Source organism: Erythrolamprus reginae, chromosome 1 (assembly GCF_031021105.1).
Source record: "Erythrolamprus reginae isolate rEryReg1 chromosome 1, rEryReg1.hap1, whole genome shotgun sequence".
In the NCBI taxonomy this organism is placed as follows: Eukaryota; Metazoa; Chordata; class Lepidosauria; order Squamata; family Dipsadidae; genus Erythrolamprus; species Erythrolamprus reginae.
In genome coordinates, this window is record NC_091950.1 from 337,071,003 (window position 1) to 337,098,117 (window position 27,115).

General features: G+C 37.3%; 1 protein-coding gene across 3 annotated transcripts in view; it reads right to left on the minus strand.

Annotated features, from left to right (window-relative positions):
• Positions 1-3,303: 3,303 nt before the first annotated feature.
• LYST (lysosomal trafficking regulator) overlaps positions 3,304-27,115 on the minus strand; it is a 128,446-nt gene continuing 104,634 nt past the window's right edge. For all 3 annotated transcript variants that reach the window (XM_070733990.1, XM_070733989.1, XM_070733991.1), the window contains 7 exons: positions 26,300-26,436; positions 23,481-23,579; positions 18,941-19,080; positions 17,621-17,718; positions 8,937-9,093; positions 5,523-5,594; positions 3,304-3,847 (listed from right to left, as the gene is read on the minus strand). In XM_070733990.1, coding sequence (XP_070590091.1) covers positions 3,709-3,847; positions 5,523-5,594; positions 8,937-9,093; positions 17,621-17,718; positions 18,941-19,080; positions 23,481-23,579; positions 26,300-26,436 — 842 coding nt within the window. In that variant the 3' untranslated portion in view covers positions 3,304-3,708. The remainder of the gene's footprint in view (positions 3,848-5,522; positions 5,595-8,936; positions 9,094-17,620; positions 17,719-18,940; positions 19,081-23,480; positions 23,580-26,299; positions 26,437-27,115) is intronic.

Below are 27,115 nucleotides of genomic sequence, written 5' to 3' on the forward strand. Positions count from 1 at the left end.
AAATTGATCACTGAAACATTAAGTATAAAGCTAAAGTTTTATCTATTTTGGATATGATAGGCAGAGAATTCTTGAAGAAAGCTTGATAGGCTGTGAAATGGAAGCCAATTGAAAAATAGGCCGGCAGAAAACAAGATGGCTAGATATTACTACTGATACTATGAGTTTACAAAAATTGTTTCAGTCTTGGTGAATTGTTGTCTGTCAAGTCATGAATAGTCAGAATTAATAGTAGAACCCCCTCCCCCTTGTATCCTTTTCTGTATAACAGTACTGAATAAAGTTTAGCATGCTACAATTTAAATAAAATAGCCTTTTAGTTCTAGTTCATTCCAATACTCAATAACACACCCTGTTCTAATAGCCCAGTTTGATTCCACTCATGGTCATTGTCCTTTTATTTGAAGTCCCTATGTACCCATATGTTCAGGTATCCAGCATTTACTAAACCAGACAGCGAGCATTGATAACCCTCTCCCACATTTTCTAGTACATTCTCCAAATTTTCACAAGCCCAAGATCCTTGCTGTTTTGTATGCCCAGAGTGCGTTTCATTCTCTGTCATGCTCCACAGTATTCACAGTATTTCAAACACAGGCAGCCCCTGAGTTGGAAGTCCAAGATAAGGAAAACCACTCTAGGCATTTTGCTTTATTACAGTGGTGTCAAACTTTATTTCACTGAGGGCTGCATCAGTGTTGTGTTCAGTGAAGGGCTACCAAGATTTTTACTACCACACTGTGGGTGTGGCTTATGCAGGATGCCCTGCATTTTCTTTCAACATCTTTCAGTGCAAATTGGGTGGTCTGGGGTGGAGCTCCATTTTCACTACCCCACTGCGGTCCCCGCTCCGTCCAGGCATTAGCCCACCTCTGATTGTGTTTGATCTCCAGAGGCCTGGGTGGTGTGGCTGGGGTGGGCATGGCCAGCTCAACATTACTCATGTTGGGGATGCCTGTGATAGCCCAAGCGCTCTGCCAGTGAAAACTCCTGCAGCCCTCTGCCAGCAAAAACAGTTCAGGAGGGCCGCATGCAGCCCTCCCGAGCTCCATTTTCGCTGGCAGAGGCACCATGGGCCTTTGCTGTTTCAAGGGCAGCTCCACGGTCAGATCTCCCCGGCCAGATCCAATCCCAGGGCCTTGAGTTTGACACCGCAGCTTTATTATAAAACTACAAACCCTAATAGCTTCCCCATGTTGAAACGAAATCATAAGATAATTAAATCACAGTCCTTAAAATTCTTGTGCTTTTTGGTGTTCTGACACAAGCTTGGTCATCTTTATACATATACAGTATTCCTAAATTTTGCAGCTACAGTACCTACCTCATTAAAACATTCATTCTGAAAAAAGAAGACGCCAGTACAATAGGAGACTTAGAAAGAAACACGATTTTTTAAGAACAAGCAGAATGAATGCCTGCATTATATAGTTTGCCATGGCAGGCATTTTAATAAATACAGTGGTACCTCTACTTAAGAATGCCTCTACTTAAGAACTTTTCTAGATAAGAACTGGGTGTTCAATATTTTTTGCCTCTTCTTAAGAACCATTTTCTACTTAAGAACCTGACCCCGGAAAAATTTCCCAGGAAATTTGAGAAGGGCACGAAGGCCCGGCCAGTTTTCTGCCATTCCCCCTTTAATCCCGGCCATCTCGGGCTTTGCTGGGCTGCCAGAGGAGCCTTTCGGTGGCGCTTGAGGCTTTGGCAGTCCAGAGCGAACAAAGCATTTTCCTTTCTCTGGGCACTTGGAGAGAGAATAAACCTCTGCCAGTGCCCAGAGAAAAGAAACAATTCCCTTTGCTCTGGGCAGTGACTGTCCTCCTCTTCTTCTTCCTTCTCCTCCTCCCACCCAAATTCCCAGCTTTTATTTCTTTCCTAATGCATGCATTATTTGCTTTTACATTAATTCCTATGGGAAAAATTGCTTCTACTTACAAACTTTTCTTAAGTAGAGGTACCATTGTACTTATTTTCAAATTTATTTTTAAAATATCTGGTGCCAATCATGTTTTATTCCATTGAAAGTTTATACAATATAGTACTGTACTTATTTTTAGAAAACATTTTATAGTTATTTGAGTTCTGCTGCTAACCTGCAGGAATCATTTCTTCTAAAAGTGTTATTGGAATGCTGAAAGTTATTCTGATGTAACAAATAATATTCTATCCTTGACATATTTTCTGAGTTCTACATAGGCTAAATGCAAGTCACTTTGTGGCCTCAGTTAAGGAATAAAAACACATCTGTATAATACAGTAGAGAAACAATGCATTTTTTGTTTTATCTTAAATCCTTGTAAGGGTTTATTTTGTCAAATTTTAGCAGTTTCATTTTAAGTCCTTACCTGCAGAACTTTTATATGCTATAAAAGGAAAAAAAACCTTTACAAAACATCTCATAAGTAGGGATGGGGGAGGGAGGGGGAGAGACTTCCCAGCAATTTTTTACATGGGAGGTTTTACATGGCATTAAAGATCCTTCTTTAAAAAAAAAAAAAAGATGGGGGTGGAGCTAAATACACAATTTTTATGAGAACAAGGTCTTCTGCAAACTTCCAGATACATTTCAAAACCATGTCTGCAATTCAGACATGGAATTCTGAAATCTGAGGTTACTAATACTGTCAAAGCAAAAAGCCATAATTATTTAAACTATTTGCAAGGGCAAAAACCAGCAGAATGAAATGCCAGACCTGGTTCACAAATAATTTCATGCAAGACATTTTCAAAAAGTTGTTTCTTAGAATGACTGTGGCCTGACCATTCAATAATAATGGGTTTGTACATCACACTAATGAACAAATCACCTTTTTGACCAACATGATTTATGAACTAGGCTAGTGTACTACCGTAGTTACATAATTTCTAGTAAAAAAAGCAAACTAACAATTTATTAAAACACACACATGTTCATGAAGTACAGTCTGCTTCATCCAAATTTAAGCTCATGAAAACTTATGCCTTTTAAAAAAAATCTATTGGTCTAAAAAGATGGGTAAAGATAATGTTAATAGTTTTAATATATTCATTATGCTGTTTTTATTGATATTGTTTAATTGTTAATTGAAAGATCCCCCCCCCCCAGGTTTGATACAAGATGGGAAGCTATTTAAATTTTTAAATAAATAAAATTAAATTCATAAATTCAAATAATTTTGGTGGAGAGCACCTAATCAATTTATCAAATTCTCCATAAAAAATTAAGCATTTAAAACTCTAGTTTTAAAACACTTGAGATGGTTATATGCGTGGAAGAGCAAGGTGAATTATAATCTAATAATGAATTAAACACAAACACTGTTTTTTATATAAACGTTTGAAATATTTTAATTATATTTTTACATAAGAGATAAGCAAAAGTTACCACTAGTGCTTGAAGATTTAGAATATGTATGTCCAGGAAAGTATCAATAAAAATATGTTTATGTTACATAACATATTGCAGCATATATACTTCTGAGTTAGCGCCCTTAGTGTCCTCTTCGTACCAAAAAAGGCAAGCCAGAATTTTTTTATCACTGTGATATGGTTCATAAATTTGGTGCATGAGCATACGTAGCAGCCTTTCATTGACATCATCAACGATCTATTTGCTGATGATAAAGTCATACATGTACTTCAAAATCTAGGAAAACCAAAGAGACTCCACAGTCCACTCTGTAAAGTGCTTCATAATTTACCAAAGCCGACAAACCGACAGAGCTGTCAACCAGCTGCATAGCTGCTAAGGAATGAATAAAACATAGGAAGCTTCAAGCGCTGTTGGTCCTTGCGACACCAAGAGATCACCGTTCCTTCATTATTTGCTGTGTACAAATGATGGCCATCACACGAAAAGGTAAGGCTATAAAATTTTCAAAAAGACACAAATAATAATAAGTCTGTCAGATAGCCTATATTCTAGGGTATATGTCATTAAATGGGGAGAGGAAGAAAAATAAAAGTATATTTATTTTTTATTTATTTTATTAATTGGATTTATATGCCGCCCTTCTCTGAGGACTGTAAATGGGTTAAAATCTCACTAGGCCGTCCTACTCGGGCCAGCAGGGAGGACCAGCTGTGGATCCCTTTGGTCAAAGAATTCCGACTTCAGGAATTCAGGCCTTCTCTGTCACCCTTTGGAACATCTTGCCCTCCAGGATAAGAACTGCCTCCAACCTCCTATCATTATGTAAGACCTGAAGACCTGGCTCTGCAAGTTGGCCTGGGTATTCAATGGGGAAGTTCAATTCTGAGTTGGCTGCTAGACTGATATCAGAGTCTACCTTCAAGCTCCCTGCGCTCTACTCCCCACTCATCCATCTTTATTTAAAATCAATCATTGATATTTTTTGTTTTGTCTTTGTTTTCTTTTTCCCTTGGTTATTTTATTCTATTTTACTTTCTCTTTATTTAAACTTCCTTTTTATTTCTTCAGGGTTTCAGTTTTTTGGGGTTTTTTTGTTATGTACTGCCTAGAATAGTCCCATGGTGAAATAGGAGACAAATAAATTTAATAATAAAGACAATACAAATGTTAATCTTCCTCATTTTCTGCACTGAATACAGATATTTCTGCTTACATTTAATTTTGTTGTTTACAAAAAATATTTCTCTACAGCAAACTGGTATGTAAGTATATATGTGCCATCCAATGTAGCCTGTCAAACCTTACTGATGTGATCTGAAACCCCATGGAATAGATGTGCAAAAATTACTTGAGGAAATATAAAGCATACAGGTAGTCCTCACTTATTGTCTCATTTAACAGCCTTTTATACTGTGATATAAAAAGATAGCTTTGCAACCTTTCCCCACTTTCATAACCATTGCAACATGCCACTGATGGAATCCCTATTCAGGCATTTGGTAACTGATTTGTGATAAGCAGAATTAATACAGAAGGTGGAAGTAAAATCCTGAGTCACAATCATGTGATGTCTTGCTTAATAACTGATAATTCACTTAACAACCAAAGAAGAAATGAGATACGCCCACCATGGGCATATAATATTTGGCTTAGCGACCATGACAGTTAGGGATGTCCTAATTGCCGTTGCCAAGCAAGGATGTATTATTGCAAGATGTTATATTAACAATTTCCCCCCTTTGATTAATTCTGCATTTTAACAAGGAACATATTATGAAGAGAGTTTAATGTCATATTAGGCAGTGGGCACTTTAATTAAAACCAAAAGTGCTACTTCCAAAGAAATCTTAAGGAAACTCTAAAGATAAAGGTTGACTCAGCCTTCCATCCTTCCAGGGTAGGTAAAATGAGGACCCAGATTGTGGGGGCAATATGCTAGCAATATGTTAAAAAGTGCTATTGATAACATGTTGTAAGCCGCCTTGAGTCTAAGGAGAAGAATGGCATAAAAATCGAATGAATGAATGAATGAATGAATAAATAAATAAACAAACAAATAAATAAATAAATAAATAAATATGCAAAGCACTTCAACAATTATATTAATTTTTTGGAAAAGGCATAAAAATAAATTGCTAAATACTATCAAAAGATCAATTTTTTTTACCTGACAATTGGTTTATTTGATTTAGAAAATGTAATTTCTCGGACAGGTTTCAAATCCCATGTGCTCCACAATCTAAAGAGAAAAGATAGAATGAATGTTACTTTGTGCAACCTAAGTGACAGAAATTGCTTTTATATCCTGCCATGATTTTTTTCAAGTTATGTTGCAGGTTTGCATAATCTGTTGAATTAAAACTGAAGAAAACAATGTAATACTGAAAACATGATTCTGATGTTGTAATGCATACTGTACATACATTTTGTTACCACTTTTACATTTTATTGTGACAGAAATCAATTTGAGAGAAGGCCTGATGTGCTGGAAGAGATCAAACCCCTTTTATTATATCATCTTATTTCCAAATGTGTCATTGTACCATTGGTGTATCCTGAACAAAAACATTTTTCTAGCTGTTTATAGATAGGATCCATCATTATAGTCAAGTAAATTCCCTCTCACCAAAGTTCTGTTTTATCTTCTGAATCTTTATTGTAATAAATTATTCCTGGATACAAAGTCTGATTTAAATCTTTCCAGACAGTGCCCATATTTGATCTCACAAAATTACTACAAGACATCCACAGTATTCAGAAGTTCATGAGGTTGCTCATCTTTCACTACAATATAATGATTCATGATAGACATCATCCTACATGGGACAAACAAACTAGTCACTAAGCATAATCTATGGGCATAAATAAATTTAAAAATGCCCTAACTAAAACTAAAAAAGAGAAAATTCCAACCATCTAGATATATTTTTAATATTTGGCTGGCGCTATAAATGCTTGTCTTTCCTGCCCTAGAATTATTGATTTATAAGTCATTGGCTGATAGATGTTGGACATAGCTAGCTACTTCACAATTCTTTGAATGAAATGCTAGCTAGTTCACTGGAGTGGACGCTGCCTTGTAGTCTGCCTATCCCTTATTTCTGGGGGAAAAAAGATTACATTCGGAGCCCCAAGCTAGAATCTAAAAGGACTGCCTTGGCACATCTTCCTAATTCTTTGGAGGCATTGACTATAAGGGTGCTGGGATAATCTGCATCTTCTCCTCTTATTCGTTTGAAGGTCTTACTTTCTTTCCTGCCTAAGTGCAAGGATAATCAACAATAGGTGAAGAATGAGGAATAGCAAGATTTATTTGATGGGCTTCTGGTCCACCTCTGTTCTTCAAACAAAAATCTTTGTTGACCATGAGGTAAATTATTACAGTTTATCACTGTCAGGTTTCATACGAGAGAGTCCACAGCAAATCTGAACCCTACAGATATTTTAACCTTTTAGTTAAGAATAGGTTTACTCAGCAGAAGACTCTCAGACATGATTCAACAAAATTAACGTTTTTATTATAGACAGGAATTAAGTTATATACGCACAAATAATTTTGCCCATTGCAGGGCAAAAGAAGTCAAAGGCATTATATTCATCTATTCTCCACAGTTCTTAGGCTCATAGTTTTCCAGGTTAGCATACTTGAAGGTTCACTTTATTTGTTGTTTGTTTGTTTGTCTGTTTGTTTGTTTGTTTGTTTTCTATGCCACCCAATCTCATGGGACTCACTTAGTGATCTTGTGTATTCAAACATGTTTTCATAGTGTTCATCTGGTTCTAACTCATCAGATTCACTTACAAATGCTTTAATCCAGGAGTCTCCAATCCCCAAGCTGCAGCCAACTACAGGGCCATAGGCTATTCAGAACTGGGTTGTGCAAGAGGCATGCTGGTGTGCATATTTACAGCTCAACTCGCAAGAGTGGTGGTCTGGAACACGTGTACATGCGTATGCAGCTCCACTTTGCAGTCAAGTTAGATGCACTGTTCCGTCGCTTGCAAGAGTTGAGCTGCAGCATGTAATATCACTATGTTTGAGCAACCCGGTTCCGCTCCCCATCAGCTGGGCCCCAAACCACAATGGTTGGCGACCATTACTCTAATCTATGTCAACATACCCTGTTTCCCCCAAAATAAGACATTCCCTGATAATAAGCCCAATCGGGCTTTTGAGTACATGGCAATAAGGCCAAGTGCTTGTTGCAGGGTTCAAACAAATATAAGATGGTCTTATTTTCAGGGAAAGAAAGTAGTGCATATACAAGTAGCCCTTGATTACTAACCACTCAGGAACCATTCAAAGTTTTAGAACAGTGCTAGAAAAAAAGACAAGTGGTCCTCTAATTTACAGCCACAGCAGTCTCCCCTTAGTCATGCAATAGCAATTTTGGCACTTGGCAACTAGTACACATTTGCAATGGTTACAGCATCCTGCAATCATCATTTATTATCTTCACAACTGATTTCCAACAAAGAAAGTCAATGGGGAAAGTGGCAAACAGTGATGTCACAGTCATGTAATGTGTTTAATAACCCATGATTTGCTTAACAACCACAGCTGGAACTGACAAACTTACATAAGTTAAGTGACAAACTTACATAAGTTACATGACATTGCACCTTACGTTTGCTTCAGTGACAGAGTTGCTAATCCCAATTATAGTTAGTTGGTGAGGACTACCTAAACCTCTTAAGTGGAATGCAAGTAATACTATGTTTGCCTGTGATGTAGCCTTTAGATTAGAGACCCAACTTTACATAAAATAGCAGGAGCATATTGCTTTAATTATGAAACACTAAAATGTATGTCAGAAGAATTATGTTAATATTTCCTTTTACAAAGAGATAGTAATATTGAATGTACAAACTAAAGAGAATTTATAGTGCTTGGTAAAGCATTTGGCAGTATTCTGAATGGAAAGGTCAATAAGTGAAAATAAGCAAAATTTGAGAAACAAAGAATGGTTTTATGCAAAGACTAGATTTTTGCTTTTCAACTACAGAAATGTACAAATGTGAGAAAATAAGTTTAGAGAACATCGTTGCTTTAAAGAAAGTGATAAAGTAAATAGATTTGAATTATAAAATTTTGATGCATATGGAAGTGAAGGTTGGTTGCTGAATGTAATAAGAATGGTAAATGATGGAGGTAAAACTTTGACAAGTATAAATGGTAGTTTGTATAAAGGATTCCACTCCAAGCAGGAAATAAAATAAGAATGTGTAACCTTCCCCAATGTGTTTACAGTCCTCAGGATGCCCATACATCTGAGGAAATGAGCTACAGTGCATGAAAGTCATGCCATTTAAGGGCCACAATTATTCGCTTTTAAGATTTCCAAAGGTTCTTTGTTCTTTCTACAGAAATAAAGCTTTAAAAATAGAATCTTTGTAGAACAATGAAGGAAAAAGTTTTCACTACACCGTAGGACAATACAAAAAAGCAACCACACATATCTTAAAATCAGATACTTTGGGGTGAAAACAATGCACACATTGAATAGTATCCAAAATGCATTATTGTTTTATAAGTGATACATATCTCTAAAAACAAAAATGTTCTATTAAAATCACTCACCTCACCACTCCATTTTCTAGCCCTCCAGCAATCACATTGATAGAGATTCCTTCAGGTTGGTTGGAGAAAGCAACAGAGCATATGATTTCTCTGCAATGCACATGTCCCACCAGGTCACCATTGACAGTCCAGAGTCTGAGATCACTACCACCACCAACTGAAAGATAGTCAAATGATCGAATAAGCAAAATAATATCTACAACACAATTAAACAAAGTCACATATAGGATCCAAATAATTCTCCTAAAACAAAGGAAAGAAAAGTTTGTAGTCATATAGAAGCAGTGAACTGTATACCAGGGGTCTACAACTTTGGCAACTTCAAGACTTGTGGACTTCAACTCCCAGAGTTCCTCAGCCAGCAAAGCCAATTGGTTGATATAAAGGTAAAAGTTTCCCCTGTCCACTCGTTTCTGATTCTAGGAGCGGTGCTCATCTCCATTTCTTAGCCGAGGGTGCCAGGGCTGTCTAAGACATTTCTGTGGTCATGTGACCAGCATGGATTGCTGTTATCTTCCCATTGAAGTGGTACCTATTTATCTACTTACATTTGCATTCTTTTGAACTGATAGTTAGGCAGGGTGGGGCAAGTAATAAGACTCCCCCCCCCCCAGGTCTTGAATACGGGTTGTCAGTTTTCTAGCTGACAAACTCCGTTTCTTTAACCACTGAGCCATTACACCCTCAACTGAGTAATATAACAATCACTAAAAGACAAAAGAGGTCACTGGAGTTTGCAAAGACTTTTTGTCAATGGAAAAAAATAACTTAATTTCATTTGAGGATATAAGAAAACACTTGAGAAATTATACTCATGTGAAAAAATAAGTTGCAGATTTATTTCTTTTTACTTTTTCCACATATTTCCACATACACAAATTTGAACTTCATTTCAACAATAATAAATGGGATATAATATAACAAATATCATGCACTATTTACATTTTGTAGTCTATTATATAATGGTAAGTAAACAAAAATGAAAATTTCCCATGTGGAAAAACCGAAGTACATTTCTGCACTATCAGGTCCTTAGATACTGTATCTAAAATTAGAATCTGTTGTACCACATCAGGTGCAAATAATTAGAACACTGTTAGAGAGGATCTGGGAGGAACCTGTCTTATTTAAAATTCAAGTATTTAGTCTGATTTGTTCTTTGTTATTTTAGTGTGTTATTACCAGGCCTAAATCGAAATAGTTATTTGTGGGCTTCAGAAAAAAGACTATCAATCCCTATGAAACTGTAAAAGAATTTTGAAAATTCATATAATAATAAGATGTCAAACATTCCACTGCCCAGAAAATCATTGACAAGTAGAGAACCACCAACTTGCCACATCAGGTCAGGCCAAGAGCAGAATACAAGTCTCTTAAGATCATCTGTCACTCACACCACTGATCGGCATGACTCTACCATTAGAAAGAAACTACACAAATTAGATCTACATAGAGGTATGCCAAGAATAAACTTTTGTTATCCAGAAAGAACATCAAAGCTAGAGTAAAGTTGAATTATGAACATCTATCTACAATGTACCCTGGAAAGATAAAGCAAACAGATATTTGACCACAGTACCAAAAGACATGTTTGGCAAAAACCAAAGATATTTCAGGAAAAGAATATTTGTGGTCCGCCAGCAGCCTGCAGAACTGGTGGCAGAGTCAGAAAGAGGGGAACATGGGCCAGGCCTGGAGTCTGGAGAAAGCTAGGTGCCAGAGGCAGGGATCCAGCCCAGACCATTTGGGAAGTCTGTCCGACTCCAAAGCCTCCAGAGGCTGACATGAGCAAGGCAGAGGAACAGGGGGAGTCTGTTTTTAATGCACGCACATGCACAGCTGCCAAAAGGCAAGAACAGAGGAGAAGAACTACTTGAGAGTAAGACTTCAAAATATTTAGTCCCTCCCATGGGCTACATAACTGGAGCACAAGGAAGGGCTTGTCGCAGGAAGCAACTTTGTTCAACTCATGCCATTCTAGCTCGGACTCTGTTTTCTGTTTGGCCTTGTCAAGTTTCTTGCAAATTGGTCTTTGGCAGCTTGTCAAGGAAGATGCACACACGCATGTGCGCTCTTTTGGCACCCGAGGAAAAAAAGGTTAGCCATCACTGACCTAGATAATTAACCATCATAAAACCCATAATGAATACTTTATTCCACTACAGTCTTTAAGGGTAATATGAGACCATCTATCAAAAGATTGACGCTTAACTGAAAGTGGACTGTGCAATATGAAAATGATCTTTAACATTCCAGTGTATCCCCCATGGAATGGCTGAAAGAAAACAAAGAAAAAGAAATGGAAAGTCTGGAATAACCAAGTAAAAGTATAGATCAAAATCCCATGGGGTGCTTTATAGAAATTTGAAGAGAGCTCTGCTTGCAAAGAGCCTCTCAAATATCACACAACTGAAAAAAATTATCCTCTCAGGATGCATGCCAAAACCACCAGACATAAAGACCATCTTCGTGCCATCACTCTGCTGAACACTTAATTCCCAAAGCACTGCCTCATATCTCATCTTTTCTCATCTTTTCATGTTTCCTACTATTTTCTATTGGTTTTTTAGGCTTTATAAATTATTGATTATAACCCATGATTAATGATTGTAACTATGTTTATGATTTATGACCTATTACTTGCACAAATGCTTATGCCTAATCGGCCGCACGAATCCCAGCGGCCAATTAGGTCCCACAGAGTTGGCCTTCTCTGGGTCCTATCGACTAAACAAGGCTGTCTGGCAGGACCTGGGTGAAGAGCCTTCTCTGTGGCGGCCCCAGCCCTCTGGAATCAACTCCCCCCCCCAGAGATTCGAACTGCCCCCACCCGCCTCACCTTCCGCAAGACTCTAAAGACCTATCTATGTCACCAGGCATGGGGCAATTAATGTACCCCCTTTTTTGACCATTAAGAGTTATATGTGGTTGTGACTGTATTGTACTGATTGTTTTTTAATGATAGCAGGGTTTTAGTCATAGTTTTAATTATTAGATTTGTATTATATTATATTGTTATTTTGCTGTTGTGAGCCGCCCTGAGTCTACGGAGAGAGGCAGCATACAAGTCTAATAAATTATTATTATTATTATTATTACTTATGCACCAGATACAAGTTATGTTCCTATCACACTTGGTCGATAAATAATTCTATTCTATTCTGCTCTACATCTTTAATTGGTTTAATGATATATTGATATAGTGACATGTTTAAAATATAAAACAATTGCATGGGATGTACTTTCTTTGTTGCATTATTGTATTTACATGTGAAAAACCACAGAATTGTTCAAAATGAGTTTCCTTAAAATCCTCTGAAATAGTTATGTGAAATCTATTTGTGGTGTGCAGACCTTCAACATAGTTTACTGGTCTATTATTTTATACAATTAACACAGCCAATTGAACCTCTTTGTTGAAGCATCACTTGAAGTTCATTTAGCTTCCTGAGTTTTTTAGAAAATAGAGAGATTGGGGATCTCAAGAAATTTACTGCTACTCTAGCGCTTAAGGCTCCAGGCTAGAAAGCAGGAGACAGTCAGTTTCAAGTCCTGCCAAAGCCATGAAAGCTGGCTGGGTGACCTTGGATCAGTCACTCTCTCTCAATCCAACCCACCTTACAGGGTTTGTTGATGTGAGGATAATAGAATGAGGAAGGTGTGTTGGATAGGTTTGTCAACTGGAGTTATGGGTAAAAATAATAAAGGCAGGATACAAATAAATAAAAATACTTCTTTTGGACCAGGACTGAAAAGTATTTTTAAAAAATGATTTAGAATGAGAGTTGGGAAGCTATATTAATTTCCAAAACACTGCCCACAATAATAGAAAGAATAAATACTTGCCTCTTAAGCATTATTAAGGTTGAAATCAGAAGAACATTAATATCTACCTGGAGCTAACTTGAGCTAAGTCAGCACTGGTTCTGTTAGCATTTAGGAAAATTGCCATGATGTGGCTATTTAAAAAGCCTTTAGATATGGTAAGTGATTTCCTCTCTGAACTATGGGATTGTTATGTTTTCAAGAGTGATATGCCCTAGTATGATGGAGGTAACGCCTGTTGTTATTGCAGGATTTTTATTGCATTCTTATTATATACTATTTTATCCCTTCTATTTTGTTGTGTATACCTAAAAACCCCAAATAAATAAGGAAACAAACACTTTCAAGATACTGTATCTCAAAAGCAGAAAAACATTTCTTCAAACACTAGCAACACAACTTGTAACAATTTGACAATTTGTAAACATATACTGTAAATCCACGCAAGATGGAATAATAGAATTAATATTGCGCAAAAGGCCAAGATCTCTACTTTAATAAACTTCTTCCAGCAAAAGTATGTGGAGAAAAGGCAAGCAGTGAAGCTCAGCTGAAATTCATTTACAGTCCAGTGAGTGTTAAAATTCTGAACCATCTTATCAGAGCAAGGAAGAGCAAGCAAGTATGAGATTCCCTCCTCCGCAATTTGAAAAAAAAAATCAATGTCGTTTTCAGCTTTAGGAACTAAAATGAATTGGATGAAATTATTTGACAACTTTGGCTCCAATAAATAGGTCACTGCACAAGATTTTAAGTACATAAGCATAAACTTTTTTTAAAAAATTAAAACTTTGAATCAATAGAGGAAACAGGTTAGAAATAATATTTACAACTTTCATATTTCATTCTGTGAGTCCTTCCCCCTCACCTGATGTTTAATTTATGATCAAAACTATCTTGCAAGCAGGATAAATGAATAAGTATCATGGCTCTATTAATATTAATATTCCAGTCAAAGGAACAAATTAATAATTTTTGATCTGATGATCACATAGTCCATGGATGAGTCATGTTACAGAAAAGAGTATGGAAGCTTCTTTTTGGCTTCTATACTGTTTGCAGAGGAAAAAAAATCTACTCTTACCTAACAGATTGCAACCATGCAGATAGGTGAGATAGAAGGCTGCAGCTGGAATATGCATGTATAAGAAAGTATGGGATGGCCCTTTTATAATATTAAAAGGTTGCCAATAAATATTTTCAGATGCTAGGGACTTTCAGATAAGTATGGGTAAATTCACACTATCTGCTGGATACTTCTATTTTTAGAGACATCTATACTGCTCATTTTGAGAGAGAGAGAACACAACATTTATTTGCTTCATTTTTTCATCCACAGTTAATGAACATTTTAATGTAATCCCTCTGCTGCCAATTATTTCGCATCAGGAGGCCAGAAGAAGCTATAATTTCATCAAAAGCAATTTGGTTTTTATTTTCCCCATGCTGTATCTTGGTTAACAAATGTAGTGTCACAGCCAGAAAAATGAAACCTTTAAAACATAATTTTGAAGCCACGAAATCACCTAAATGTGACTCTGTACATCTACAAAACATATTCTCATTAGCATGTGGTAATCATCTTGCTAAGATTCAGAAACATTACAGGGTGTTTGGTGAAGATTTCAAATGAAGATTCCAAAATCTCAGATCTAGAAAGAATGTCAAAAACCATAGAGCGCCACTACTGGGCCATGCAAACTATGACAAAATGGATGATCAGCTTGAAGCAATATAAGATAGATTCCTATTCTTGCCAGACATAAAAAGGAATTCTTAAAAATATTTATTTCATTAACATTTTTACTAGAGACAAATTCAATACTCTTGATTCCAGATATATACTTGAAAAATTCCCTTCTTTGCTAATATATATATATGACACCCCTGCTATAGCTTTGAAGCAGCACTATATGGCACCAAAGGTATGCAAAAATATAACCACTACCACCTAGTGGTAAACTGAATTTTTGCAGTCCAGACATCATATGCTTATCTATAGAAGACTACGTATAGAGAATACAGTAAAAGGCTTAATGAAACCAGACTTGATCCATCAAGAGAGTGTCAATCCTGGGTCCAAATCAAACACAGAATTCAAAGCCTTGAGAAACTCTAGGACCCAGATCAAATAACTCAGTATATAAAGAACAGGCTTTTTTCAGAACAGGAAAGAGTATTTCTAAAGGGAATACCAATAGCAGCATGATCATGGTAGACTTGCTTTGAATTAGCTTTACAGTAATTTATGACCAACTACTGTTGGGAAAAGAGATTAGGTTAACACATTGTGCTAAGCTGTTGTTTATTTTAATAACACTGTACCTCACTGAATAAATCATACAGTTCTGGTTCAGGCATAATACTGTAAGATGTGATTTACAAATCAAACAAACAACACTCTGGCTTAGCACATTGTTTCCAAAAGTGCAAATTATGACCTTCAATGGAACTACTTAGACAACAGAAGTCCTTGCTCAATAGGTCTACCAGTTTGATGCAAATATATGGTAAATACAAAGCAAGGAAACTGCTTCAGGACCTTTATGAAGCCTGAATATCCTTCATGTTTCTTCAACACTTTGCTTTTGCCTTTTGAAAAAACAGCAATCATACCTGGAGTGCATAAGGCTTCAGTAAAAGCTCTGACCATTTGACTTGATCCTTGAACCTGCCTTCCATTGAGGACCTGTATACTGCTCAAGTCAAAAAGAGGGCCATGAAAATATTTACTGACCCATCACATCCTGGACATAAATTGTTTCAACTCCTCAAAGCGTCACTAAAGAGCACCGCACACCAAGACAACTAGACACAAGAACAGTTTTTCCCCAAACGCTATCACTCTGCTAAACAAATTCCCTCACCACTGTCAAACTATTCACTAAGGCTGCATTACTATTACTATTAGTCTTCTCATTGTTCCTATCACACATCTCCTCCCACTTATGACTTGTATTTTTATTATTTATACTAATATTGATTGTTTCCTGATTGCTTACTTGTATCTTATGACAATCATTAAGTGTTGTATCTCATGATTCTTGGCAAATGCATCTTATTCTTTATGTATACTGAAAGCACCAAAGACAAATGCCTTGTGTGTCCAATCATACTTGGCCAACAAAGAATTCTAGTCTAGTCTGTCTAGTCTGAAGAAGAAATTACAATGGAGACGAAACTGCTCATTATGCTGCAGGGAGGAGAAAATTACAAAAGGGAACCATCAGTTTACAAGCACAGATCAGTAAGCTAGAAGTGACAGAGGAGAAAATGGACTGCGGCAGTTATCTCTGGGCAGATCAATTGGGAGAAAAGAGAGCAAAAGCGACTTGAAGCTTGCAAAAGATCCATAAACTGCAACATTTGAAGAGAAGGTAATGCAGGAAAGCACTTTTTGTTCTTTCTTCCTAGATTTTGGTGAATGAGCTTTGATAGCTGTCTTAATGAAATCAAGATTTAAAGGAACCACGCATAAATAAACATTAAATAGCTTGCTCCCAATAAAATATACATTGGGGCTATGTTTGTTTTCAACCAAAAATGTTATAAGTTGTATGGCTCTATCATTGTTTTATTTAATAAGTACATTAAAATTTAAGTATTGAAAGTATCGTATACTGTACATGTATTTCTTGCACAAAGCTAACTCCTATAAATGTTTATTTGGGGAGAGATAATTGCATAAATTCATGCATCATTTTAGAAGTTGCAGATCAGTGACTGAATCCAGACATCATCTGGTTCTAAGCTCCTATCTTAACCTTGTTACCGATAACCTAAATTAAACTGACATATGATGAATCTAAATTTATCTGTTTGTAAAGGAAGCCCTTGGCTTTTAGTATGAAATGCTGCCTCCTAAAGGATCTGGTAAATTGACTATACACTGACATGACTGAATTCATATTTTGTTTCCCATCGAAAGACTTCCCCATGTAACCCGATTATATAGTTGCACAATTGGTGAAAATTTGATTGTTTTTTACAATTTCACCAAGGATCATTAGGAAAGTAGGTTTATCTCCTGGATCATTTGTGATTTGCTGGCTAAACCCAGGATATCAAGTATCAGAGCATTTTTATGTTTGAGCATAGCAGCAGACAATCTGCCCAAAAGGATTGGCTTTCCATAGTTATTTCTTGTTTGAAACTAAGGACTGTGCTTGAGAAAAAGATAATTCTGTGCAGAAAGCTGAGAAAAACTTCTTTTGTGTAACAAGTGCTGAATGTGCACTGAAACCCATCAATTTATTGAAGCAGATAATATTTAATTTCTTTGGCTAGATTGTTTGCAGTGATTTTAGCTGGAATTTATTTCTATGTTTATTTCCCTTTTGGTTTTCCCTGAATTTTTCTTTTCCCATTTTAGAGTTTTAGAGTTGTGGTTTCATTGGTTTAATAAATAAATCTGCTATTAAAACTACGCAGGACTACATGGTTACACCTTGTATTTAAGGACTTGTGCATGGTTTTTTTGTTCTGCCATAGACTGAAGACAAGCACAGCAACTATTGTTCCAAATTCTAAACACCATCTTTCTAGGTTATTTACTCTACACTTTTAAGACACATGAAGAGCTATCGGGTAAGCTAGTTTCACTTATAGGCACTCATCCACCTGAAGTTAATACTAGAAATTTAAATTATTTAGTTAACTTTTTCACAGTATAGTTGGAAATCAGTTACATTTTATTCTGGCTAATAAAGACTTCTGCAAAATTGAAAAGCTTGGATATTTGGACTGAAGTTAAGATAAAAATTTAACATCTTACTATTTTCTTTCCAATTCTATGAAAAGTTGTATAAAATTAACTTCATAGGCTAGTTTGCATTGCATCCACATGATAAGACACCTACCTGAATCACAAACAGTCGCAATGTCCCCTGTTGTTTCACTAGCAGACACTGCCGTGACAGGACTTTTGTGCCCAGCAAGACTTTGCACATAGCAGAGCCTGTAACAATGATTTAAATTATTCAAAGAATTACTCTCATATAATAGCAGCTGTAATATTTTAAAATAACACTTTAAATCCTTATTTCCTGCTGTGGTTAACTCTGGCCCAGCTCCTGCCCCAAGGACTGTGGATGTGGGGGAGACATCCACATGCTGCAGGCCTGTTTTGCCGCCCCCCCCCCCCCCGGTGGAATCTGCTGATGAAGGCTTCTCTGACCAAGAAGACATGAGTGACAGGGAGGAGAGTGGGGCAGACAGCTCAGAAGATCAATTATCTAGCTCCTCCTTGGATTCAGAACAAGAGTTAATGATACAGCCACGCATGCGGAGAGCGATGCATAGGCAACAACAACTGAGAGATTATCAAAGAAAATGAGGCCAGCTGTGGTTGGGTGGGGCTGTGGGAATTAGTGAGGCTGCTATAAATAGCAGCCTGTGGGTTTGGCCATTGTGGAGGATTATCTGATTGTTGTGTTCCATGACTGCTTTACTGACTTTGACCTTTTGTGTGCTGATTTTTCCCCGCTTGGAAACTAAACCAGAGCAAAGTGTGTTTCACTTTGTGAAAGAAGAAAGACTGTGAATTGCCTCACAGCTGCAAGCTAAGTATCACAGAACTGATAAGGGACTTGTACAAATTACCAGTTTGTTTGGAGACCAGTGCTCTTTGCTATACCAAGAGAGGGCTTAGTTTAAGTGAATTTTCATTATAAAGAACATTGTTTTGAATTTTCAAACGTGTGTGTGTCTGAAATTTGTACCTGTGAATTTTTGGGAGGAGTCTACCAGAGAGCTCGACAGAACATTTCCGAAACTAATATAAATGTTATCTAGCATCAGTGTAGATGGGGCAAAACACATAGGTTAAGCAGAGATGGTATTCACTTACCTTCCTGACTGGTTCGCAAATATAAGCACATGCGCTACCTCTGCACATGCTCACAGCTTCCCGCACATACACTTTACTCACACATGTGCCTTCTCCCCATGTGCCCGGCCTCGGAAAGGTGGCTAAATAGTACAGCATTATTCCAGGTGGATGGGTGTCGCAATCCACAATTGCCGCTACTGGTTCATTCGAACTGGTCCGAACTGGCTGAATACCATCTCTGACTATCTTACTATTAATTTTATTGAATAGAGTAAATCAACCTTCACTATAATTCAGAAACTGGGAATATTCGATACAGTAAAGAGTGTGATTTTAAAAATGGGCATACCTGTTCAAATCCCATATGATACAGGTTCCATCTTTGCTCACACTGATCATGATGCTATAGGGTTTGCAGACGAGCAAGCTGGTTATCTCTGCAGTGTGTCCATATAGATGCATCTGAGACTCCATGTCGATTTCAGAGGGCTGTAAAGGAAAACAGTCAACCATAAATTTAGTAGAAGGTGGGAACAAAAGTAGTATATTACAAGTCAAACTTGAGACTAGATTTAAAGATACATCTGCTTCATTCATTATTTTACTGATTAACAAGTGCCATTTTATTATTTTTTCCTGAAATGAAAGTTTCCCCTATCCATTTGTGCCCAATTCTAGGAGCAGTACTCACTTCTGTTTCTTAGCTGTGGGAGCCAGCATTATCTGAGGATGCTACCATGACCATGCGGTCAGCATGAGTATACGCCAAGGTGTACAGAACGCTGATACCCTCTCACCGAAGGGGTACCTATTTATCTATTTGCATTTGCATATTTTTGAACTGCTAGGTTTACAGGAGCTGGGACAAGGACTGGGAGCTCACTCCGTCACAAACTGTGCTTGGGCCCCAAGCTGACAACCTTCCAATTGATAACCATCATAACCATGTTTGTCCTATATGCTTGTTTTTCTCAATTTCAGTTACAAAAACAGTAAGCCAAGACTGCTTATGTCTCAATTCAAGCTTTTCTTTAAAACTGTATGCTTGATTGACAAACAATTGTTACTATGGCATTAACTGTGAAAAGTAGCTTATTTAGATCTTTCACATAGCTATTAGCATCTAGGAAAGTTGTAAATAGCTGCCTATTTTACAGGACATATTGTTGCTTGAGTAATTCATGAGCGATATATATACAATATACTTCTATAGTTGTAACCAAATGGTGTGCAAAATCAGAAACTTTTACCCTATGCTATTTTTTTAATTTCTGCTGTTTCCTCTCTTGAATGTGTGAGAGCTAATTAAGATGCAGGGATGTAATAAAATAAGATGATAATGACTGAAAGCGGAGGTGATAGACAATCGCTTTGATATGCCAGGTACAGCATTGTCTCACTGGAATCTCAGAAGGAAGGCTGCTAGACTTCAAAAACCGATTAATATACCAAATCCCAAGATTTATTATGCTTTAAAATAATTTTGGGTGAATAATGCATATTCAAATTGTACACTGAAAACAGTTTTTCAGCATCTGATCTATCTTTTGTAGATAAGAAGGGCACTGAGAGGGATTTAGACCACGTTTTCTAGTTATTGCACGTAACTGACATGCTTTTCCTTATTTATTGCTCTGTGCAGAATCTCATTGTTTCTCTAAATAAATATTTGTTTTAGAAGAAAAACCTAAACAGACCTTCACATCATATGACCTTTTCTCATGTTACTAACTACATTATGTATTAAAGTTTGTTGCAGAAATCAAAACCAGAAGCACACAGGGATGACTAATTCAGCTGGATTCATAAATTTATTTATAAACATAGTATGATGAATTTACAATGCCCTAAGCAGAGTTCTTCTTCAAGCAGTTACAGATAACAGAGGACAGTTAGTTTTATTTCAGCAACGGACAAGCACAGAGATTACAAGAGAGCAGTGGACTGAGCCATGCCCAGCCTTCCTAGTTTCAGTTTCAATTCTTTGCACATACTCAGAAGTGATTATCTCCTATTGGCTGACTCAGTTGCTAATGCCTATTCATTGGCTAACCTTGTTATAATTGGCTCTCCCAGTTCATGAATGTCTTAATACTATGTATCAGAGGTCCCAAACCCCCAATCCATGGCCCAGTACTAGACCACAGCCTGTCGGGAACCAGGCTGCGCAAATGGCAGGCAAGCACACATGCGCACAAAAGCTGCATTTGCACAAGTGGCGAAACCATCCCGTCTTCTCCCTCGACATTCCCACCACCACCGGTCCATAGAGCCAGAAAGGTTGGGGACCTGTGCTCTATGTGGTCCAGAAGCTCCTGAGAAAGGCAATCCAAGGTTCTACAACTGAACCACAGTGACACAAATGTTCTCATTTACCACACTGACTAACTAACTAACTAAAATATTGATAAACCAAAGCAAAGTCCGGGTTGCAATAGTTTACTTGGAAAAAGTACTGCTATTATGAAAGTACTACTTTCAGATTATGGAATCCCCCAACAAACTGTTTAACCAGGGGAATAAGGAGACTTTTAAAAATTAAAAAATGTAAAGATTATTTCCATTCCAAATCACTTAACAACAGCATATTTCACATATAAATTCATATAAGGATCGTCTCATTTCTAAATCAGAGAACAATGACTTAACCTGATAAAATCCCTTTTCATTTGTGTAACGCAAAACCTGGCTGAGGAATTCCTAACCCAAACAAAAATTCAAAGTGTGACTTCAGTTGTCACAAAGAGAATCTTATGGCTTTCAGTGCAATAATCAGAAGTAAAACCACATTTATTAAAATGGACTCTAGATGTATAATAGAAGAAATATATGTAGATCAGAACTGAACTGCTTGATTTTTGCTTGGTTTCTTATAGATATTTCATTACCAGGCTAGATAACATAATACATACAAGAGAAAGTGGGATTTGCTGGCTGTTTATATATAATGCCTTGCTCTGCCAGTCTTGGTAGGGGGTTGTGTTACTTCCCTGATAATTTCTTGATTAGAATATTGCCTCTTCCCTGATGGCTTGTCTAATGTGTTGTTCCGTGTTTGTGGGTGTTATCTGCCATAAAAGATGCATTCTAGCTTTTTGTTTCCTTCCTGGAAGCTTGCTATTCGAACAGATCAGCTATCAAAAGCCATCAACATAGCACTGTTTAAAAGATACAATCAAGAGCTCAGAAAGGAAACATATATAAAGCTTCTCCTCCACTGCCTGAATGGAGTGAAATATGTCAGTTTCCCCTTCCCATCCTCAGTCCTGAGCTGAGAATTTACTACCTTTGACTTTGAATGGGGTAACATTGATGCACAACTCAGAATCTGTTCCTAGATTCCTGGCTCCTGCAGATGGTAGTCAAGACTAGAGGATTTTTTGCACAAATGCATCTTTTGTGACAATTCGGCCTATACCTATTCACTGTCACTCATGCGTTGATCACACACTGTTTGGATTACTGTGACATACTCTAGATCAGGGGTGTCAAACTCACGTCATCAGAGCAGCATCACATGATGTATGGGGACTTCCCCCCCTCGCTAAGCCAGGTGTGGGCACGGCCAGCACGTGACACATACAGCCCGTTGCCCATGAATTTGACAGCCTTGCTCTAGATAGGCCCTCTGGAACCAACTCCCCCCGGAGATTAGAACTGACCCTACTCTCCCTGCCTTCCGTAAAGCTCTTAAAACCCACCTTTGTCGTCAGGCATGGGGGAACTGAAACACCTCCCCCGGCCACGTACAATTTATGTATGGTATGTTTGTGTGTGTGCTTGTTAATATAGTGGGGTTCTTTTTAAAACTATTTTAAATACTTAAATTTATTGAATTTATTTGGATTTCTACGATTGTTTATATTTTTTGTTGTGAGCCGCCCCGAGTTCGCGGAGAGGGGCGGCATACAAAGCTAAATAATAAATAAATAAATAAATAGTGCTGCTCTTGAAGGTCATCTGAAAATTGCAACTAGTCTAGAATGCAGTAACATGGATGCCTCAATTGACCTAGATATTGTAATACTTCTCAAGGAATTTCACTAGTTTCCACTAGACCCTCATGTGCAATTCAATGTGCTGATTATTACCTATTAAGGTGTCAGTATTAGAAGAACCCCACTGTGGTGTAACAACTATTTTGCTAAATTTTGCTATGGGCAAAACTTGATTCTCATCCTTTATAACGATTGTGGTTTCATATATGATTCTGAGTCATACATTGATAGTACGGCCATATAAATCTAGCTGATAAATAAAGAGAAACAAACAAATATGATCCTGGAAGGTTTTGGGATCCTGCAAAATGGAACTGAGTGCCATGTAGCCCATAGGTTTGCTTATTTTTAGGGTAATAGATAAGGCCAAAATACTTGAAAGTTAAGAGAATCCTAACTAGATTATTTATTATACATTTATATTTCAAGCTAATATTTGAAAGGAGCAATATTTGGTGGCTATACATATGTACATGTATATATGTAGGTAAAATGATAGCTGCAGCATATGTGTGTGTGTGTGTGTGTGTGTGTGTGTGTGTGCGCGCGCAACATATTTTTGCTGATAATGAAAAGGATATATACATATACATACGCGTATTCATATACAAATAATATACATATACAAATATTATCAAAATGGCAAAATGGCAGAGGTAAGTTAAACATTTATTTTATAAGATATCCAAACTTTAATCTAGCTTTTCAAATAAAACTGGTATGTTTGGCAAAATAAAAAAGTGAAATCAAATTATTTAATAATTTAGCTGATGGATGGTGAAGAAAGACACAAAATCTAAGATTAGGATAGTAGGATTATATTAGGTAAACTAATTCAAGTAAACTACATCCAGATTTTAAATAGTTATATCCTTCATTTCATATACTTACAGTGCTACTAGTGAATCTGTTGATATACGCTGTGATAACTCCACATTTACTTCCAGTAAAAAGTTGGCAGCTGTCTGGCACCCAGGCACAACTAGTGACCTTAGATAAAAAAAAAGGTGAGACATTTAAACAGTATTTATGCTTTATCTTCTGTTCATCTCAGAGACCGCCAATACATTAAAAACAGATACATTTGAAGAAAAACGCTTTGTTTTGTTTTCAGCTGTTTTGCTCTTGAACTCATTCCACTCCTGAACTTGGGGGGCGGGGAGCCAGTGTCAGAGAGTGCAGTGTGACTATTTTGAGACAACCCAGGAGCAAAATACAGTACATAGAGGTTTGTCTTACAAACAGTGGTTTATATACAAGTCATATATACACGTGGGAAGCACATATCAGGCAATCAATCAATCTTCAACTCTACATGGAGAATTACAATGCAGATAGAACACGACCAGGAGAGTGATACTCAAGGAGAGATACAGGAGGAGAGGGAGAGACGCCCCCTCATGGCCTCCTCCCTTATTGTTCTGACCTAGGCTTTCTTAATGAAATAAAACTGCACAAACGATGTCTCACAAGCTCTTTTATTATAACGGCTGCATTATATGGCTGCAACGGCTATGATCATTAGCAGTCGCCGTAAGTCCAAGCAAGGCAAAATAAATCCAACTAAAGTCTTTCAGGGAAAAGCAGATAAGAGTCCAAAGAAAGTAAAACAAGCCCGACTAAAGTATTTTCAAGGAAAAGCAGATCTCTCTCTCTCTCTCTCTCTCACACACACACACACAAACACACACGAGACTTGATCTTCACTGGCTGCCAATTGGTTTCCGGACCCAATTCAATGTGTTGGTTATGACCTATAAAGCTCTACATGGCATCGGTCCAGAATACTTGCAGGACCACCTTCTGCTGCACGAATCCCAGCATCCGGTTAGGTCCCACAGGGTTGTCTTCTCCAGGTCCCACTAGACAATGTCATTGTCTAGGGAGAAGAGCCTTCTCTGTAGGGGCCCCAGCCCTCTGGAATCAACTCCCCCCAGAGATTTGCACTGTCCCCACCCTCCTTGCCTTTTGTAAGAATCTGAAAATGCATTTATGCCATCAGGCTTGGGGCCACTAGACCCCAGCCTCTGCCCAATGAATGTGTAGGATGTGGTAGTATGCATGTGAATGTTTGATTTTTTTTTAATGTTTAGCTTTTTAAGATAATTTTTAAATTAATTATTTCTGTTAAGTGTTTTATATATTGTATTGTTTATTGAAATGTTGTGAGCCGCCCCGAGTCCATGGAGAGGGGCGGCATATAAGTGCAATAAATAAATAAATAAACTGCCAAAGACCAATTTGCAGGAAAGACTTGAAAAATTCAAACAGAAACAAAACTGAGTCTTCAGTTGCAATGACGAGATCTAGGGATGAACTGAGTTGCTTCCTGCACCGAACCCTTTTGTGTTCTCGATTTATACAGCCTATGGGAGGGGCCAATTATTCCCAAGCCTTACTCCAGAGTAGTCCTTCTCCTCTGGAACTGTTCTTGCCTTTTGGCAGCTCTGCACACATGCACATTGAGAACAGGCTCCTCCTGTTCTTCCTTGCTCATGTCGGCCTCTGGAGGTTCTGGAGGCAGAACACACCTCCCCAATGGCCCTGGTTGAATTCCTGCCTTTTGGCACCGAGCCTTCTCCAGACTCCAGGCATGGCCCAGATTCCTCCCCAGTCTCCTCACTGTTCGACCCTATTGCCAACTGCACAGGCTGCTGGTGGACCACAACACTTATATAGATAGCTTCTTGAACTGGCAATAATCCTGCTGACTCATTCCCATTGCATTAGCATTTCAGTTTACAGTCTTACATTAGCTGGTCAGCTGGTCAACATTACCATGACACACAGCCATGCTTACAAAAATCAGGTTACAAATCTAACAGCATTGACTCAAATATACAACTAAACTTTCTCCTACTCTAGTTAGTCTGCATAATCTAGCAAACTACACAAGAAAGTTATAAGGGTGCTGGAAATAAGCTTTCTAAGTAACAGATGGAAAACCGCAACTCTAAATTCTGCAGCTCAAGCTTTTGATATAATGCTGGTATCATGTATAATACATGTACAGTAACTGGACTTTAAAATCAAATAGTTTTTCCCAGTTAATTCAGATGGGGAATCCTTTTCTGCTGACTACTAAAGTGAGCAGTGATTCTCTAAGTCTGATAGTATAATAACCATAAAGTAGCAACTTTATTTGGATAGGATCAAAGCAAACACAGATTTAAGAAAGTCAGGGAGTAGCATAAATGTAAGAGCAGTTTATTATGGTATTAATTTGCCTGGATCAAAGGCCATACACACCTACATTCTACAATTCTGTGGACAGGGTAACAAAAACACTTATGAATAGTGTGATTGATGAGAAGCAGGAAAAACAACAGCTGGCTCTTTGTTTGCAACTAGGAACATTCATCCTTTAATGTATTTGATTAAACAAGCTCAATATCATAAAAGCTCACATCCTACTGATGACTAATTGTAGCTGTATGGATTGCCTTCTGTTTTCTTTCTGCATTGTGCTATAATAACACTAGCATATACTTAATCATTTCCATTATTAAGAAATTAAATTATGGATTATGACATTACAAGCATTTAGCAGGGAGCTTGTAGCAAAGTTATAAGGTTCATTCTCGATTTGATTAACAGTGATTTATTAGACTAGAATAAAAATCTAAAGCAGACTTTATTGCTTTCCCATCCTTCTCCCACCCATCCATAAGCTACGTTAGTTGAGCAGAAAGAGAATTAACAAGTCTTACCTGGTGAAACTGTGAACTCTGTATAAAGTTTACTGGAGGTTCACTTTGCTTGCTTTTTAACCTTAAAATATTATCTGCATATCCCCAACTCAGGATGGCTGACCACTGGATATCTGTACTATGCATGCTTCTAACACCTGCAATAAAACTAGAATTCAGTTGACATTTCAAGGTATTCTATCATGTATTTTTTTTAAAGCAAACACTGGAATTTCTTCTTTTACTATTAAGATCACTGTTATTTTAACAATCTTGTTTTACAAACCTATTAAAGCCTTAAATAATGTGCTCTTCATAAGAAGATAAGCTTTCCATATTCCCTGTTAAAATCTGAAGCAACGAACTTGTCATAACAAGAAAAAAATGTTGAAGTCCTTAAGTTTCCTCATGTTTTTGTTGCCTAATGAATCCATAATAAAACAGAATTGCATTATTTATATGGTAATTGATTCCTGTGGGATCCAAAACATGTGTGAGCCATCTCTACAGGAAGCTACCTAAGAGCAATAATTTCAACATGGAGCAGAAATAACCTTTATCACATCTGCTGAGCCACTTCATTGCAGATGTTTCTACAGTTGTTGTCAGAATTGCTATAGCTCCTGTCAGAGCCATTTCACAAACTTTCTATCCAATTTAAGATCTCGACAGCAATTACACCACATAGCAATATAAGTGTGGGCCTCAATAACTCATTTGTCATATTTGGATGTTTGAACCAATAGATAAAGAGGATAATTTTAGTCATAGTCAATCTTCTATGTTTCTATGGCCTTTTTTTGAACTCTGGTTTCCAATGTTTCTGCTAGGACTAAA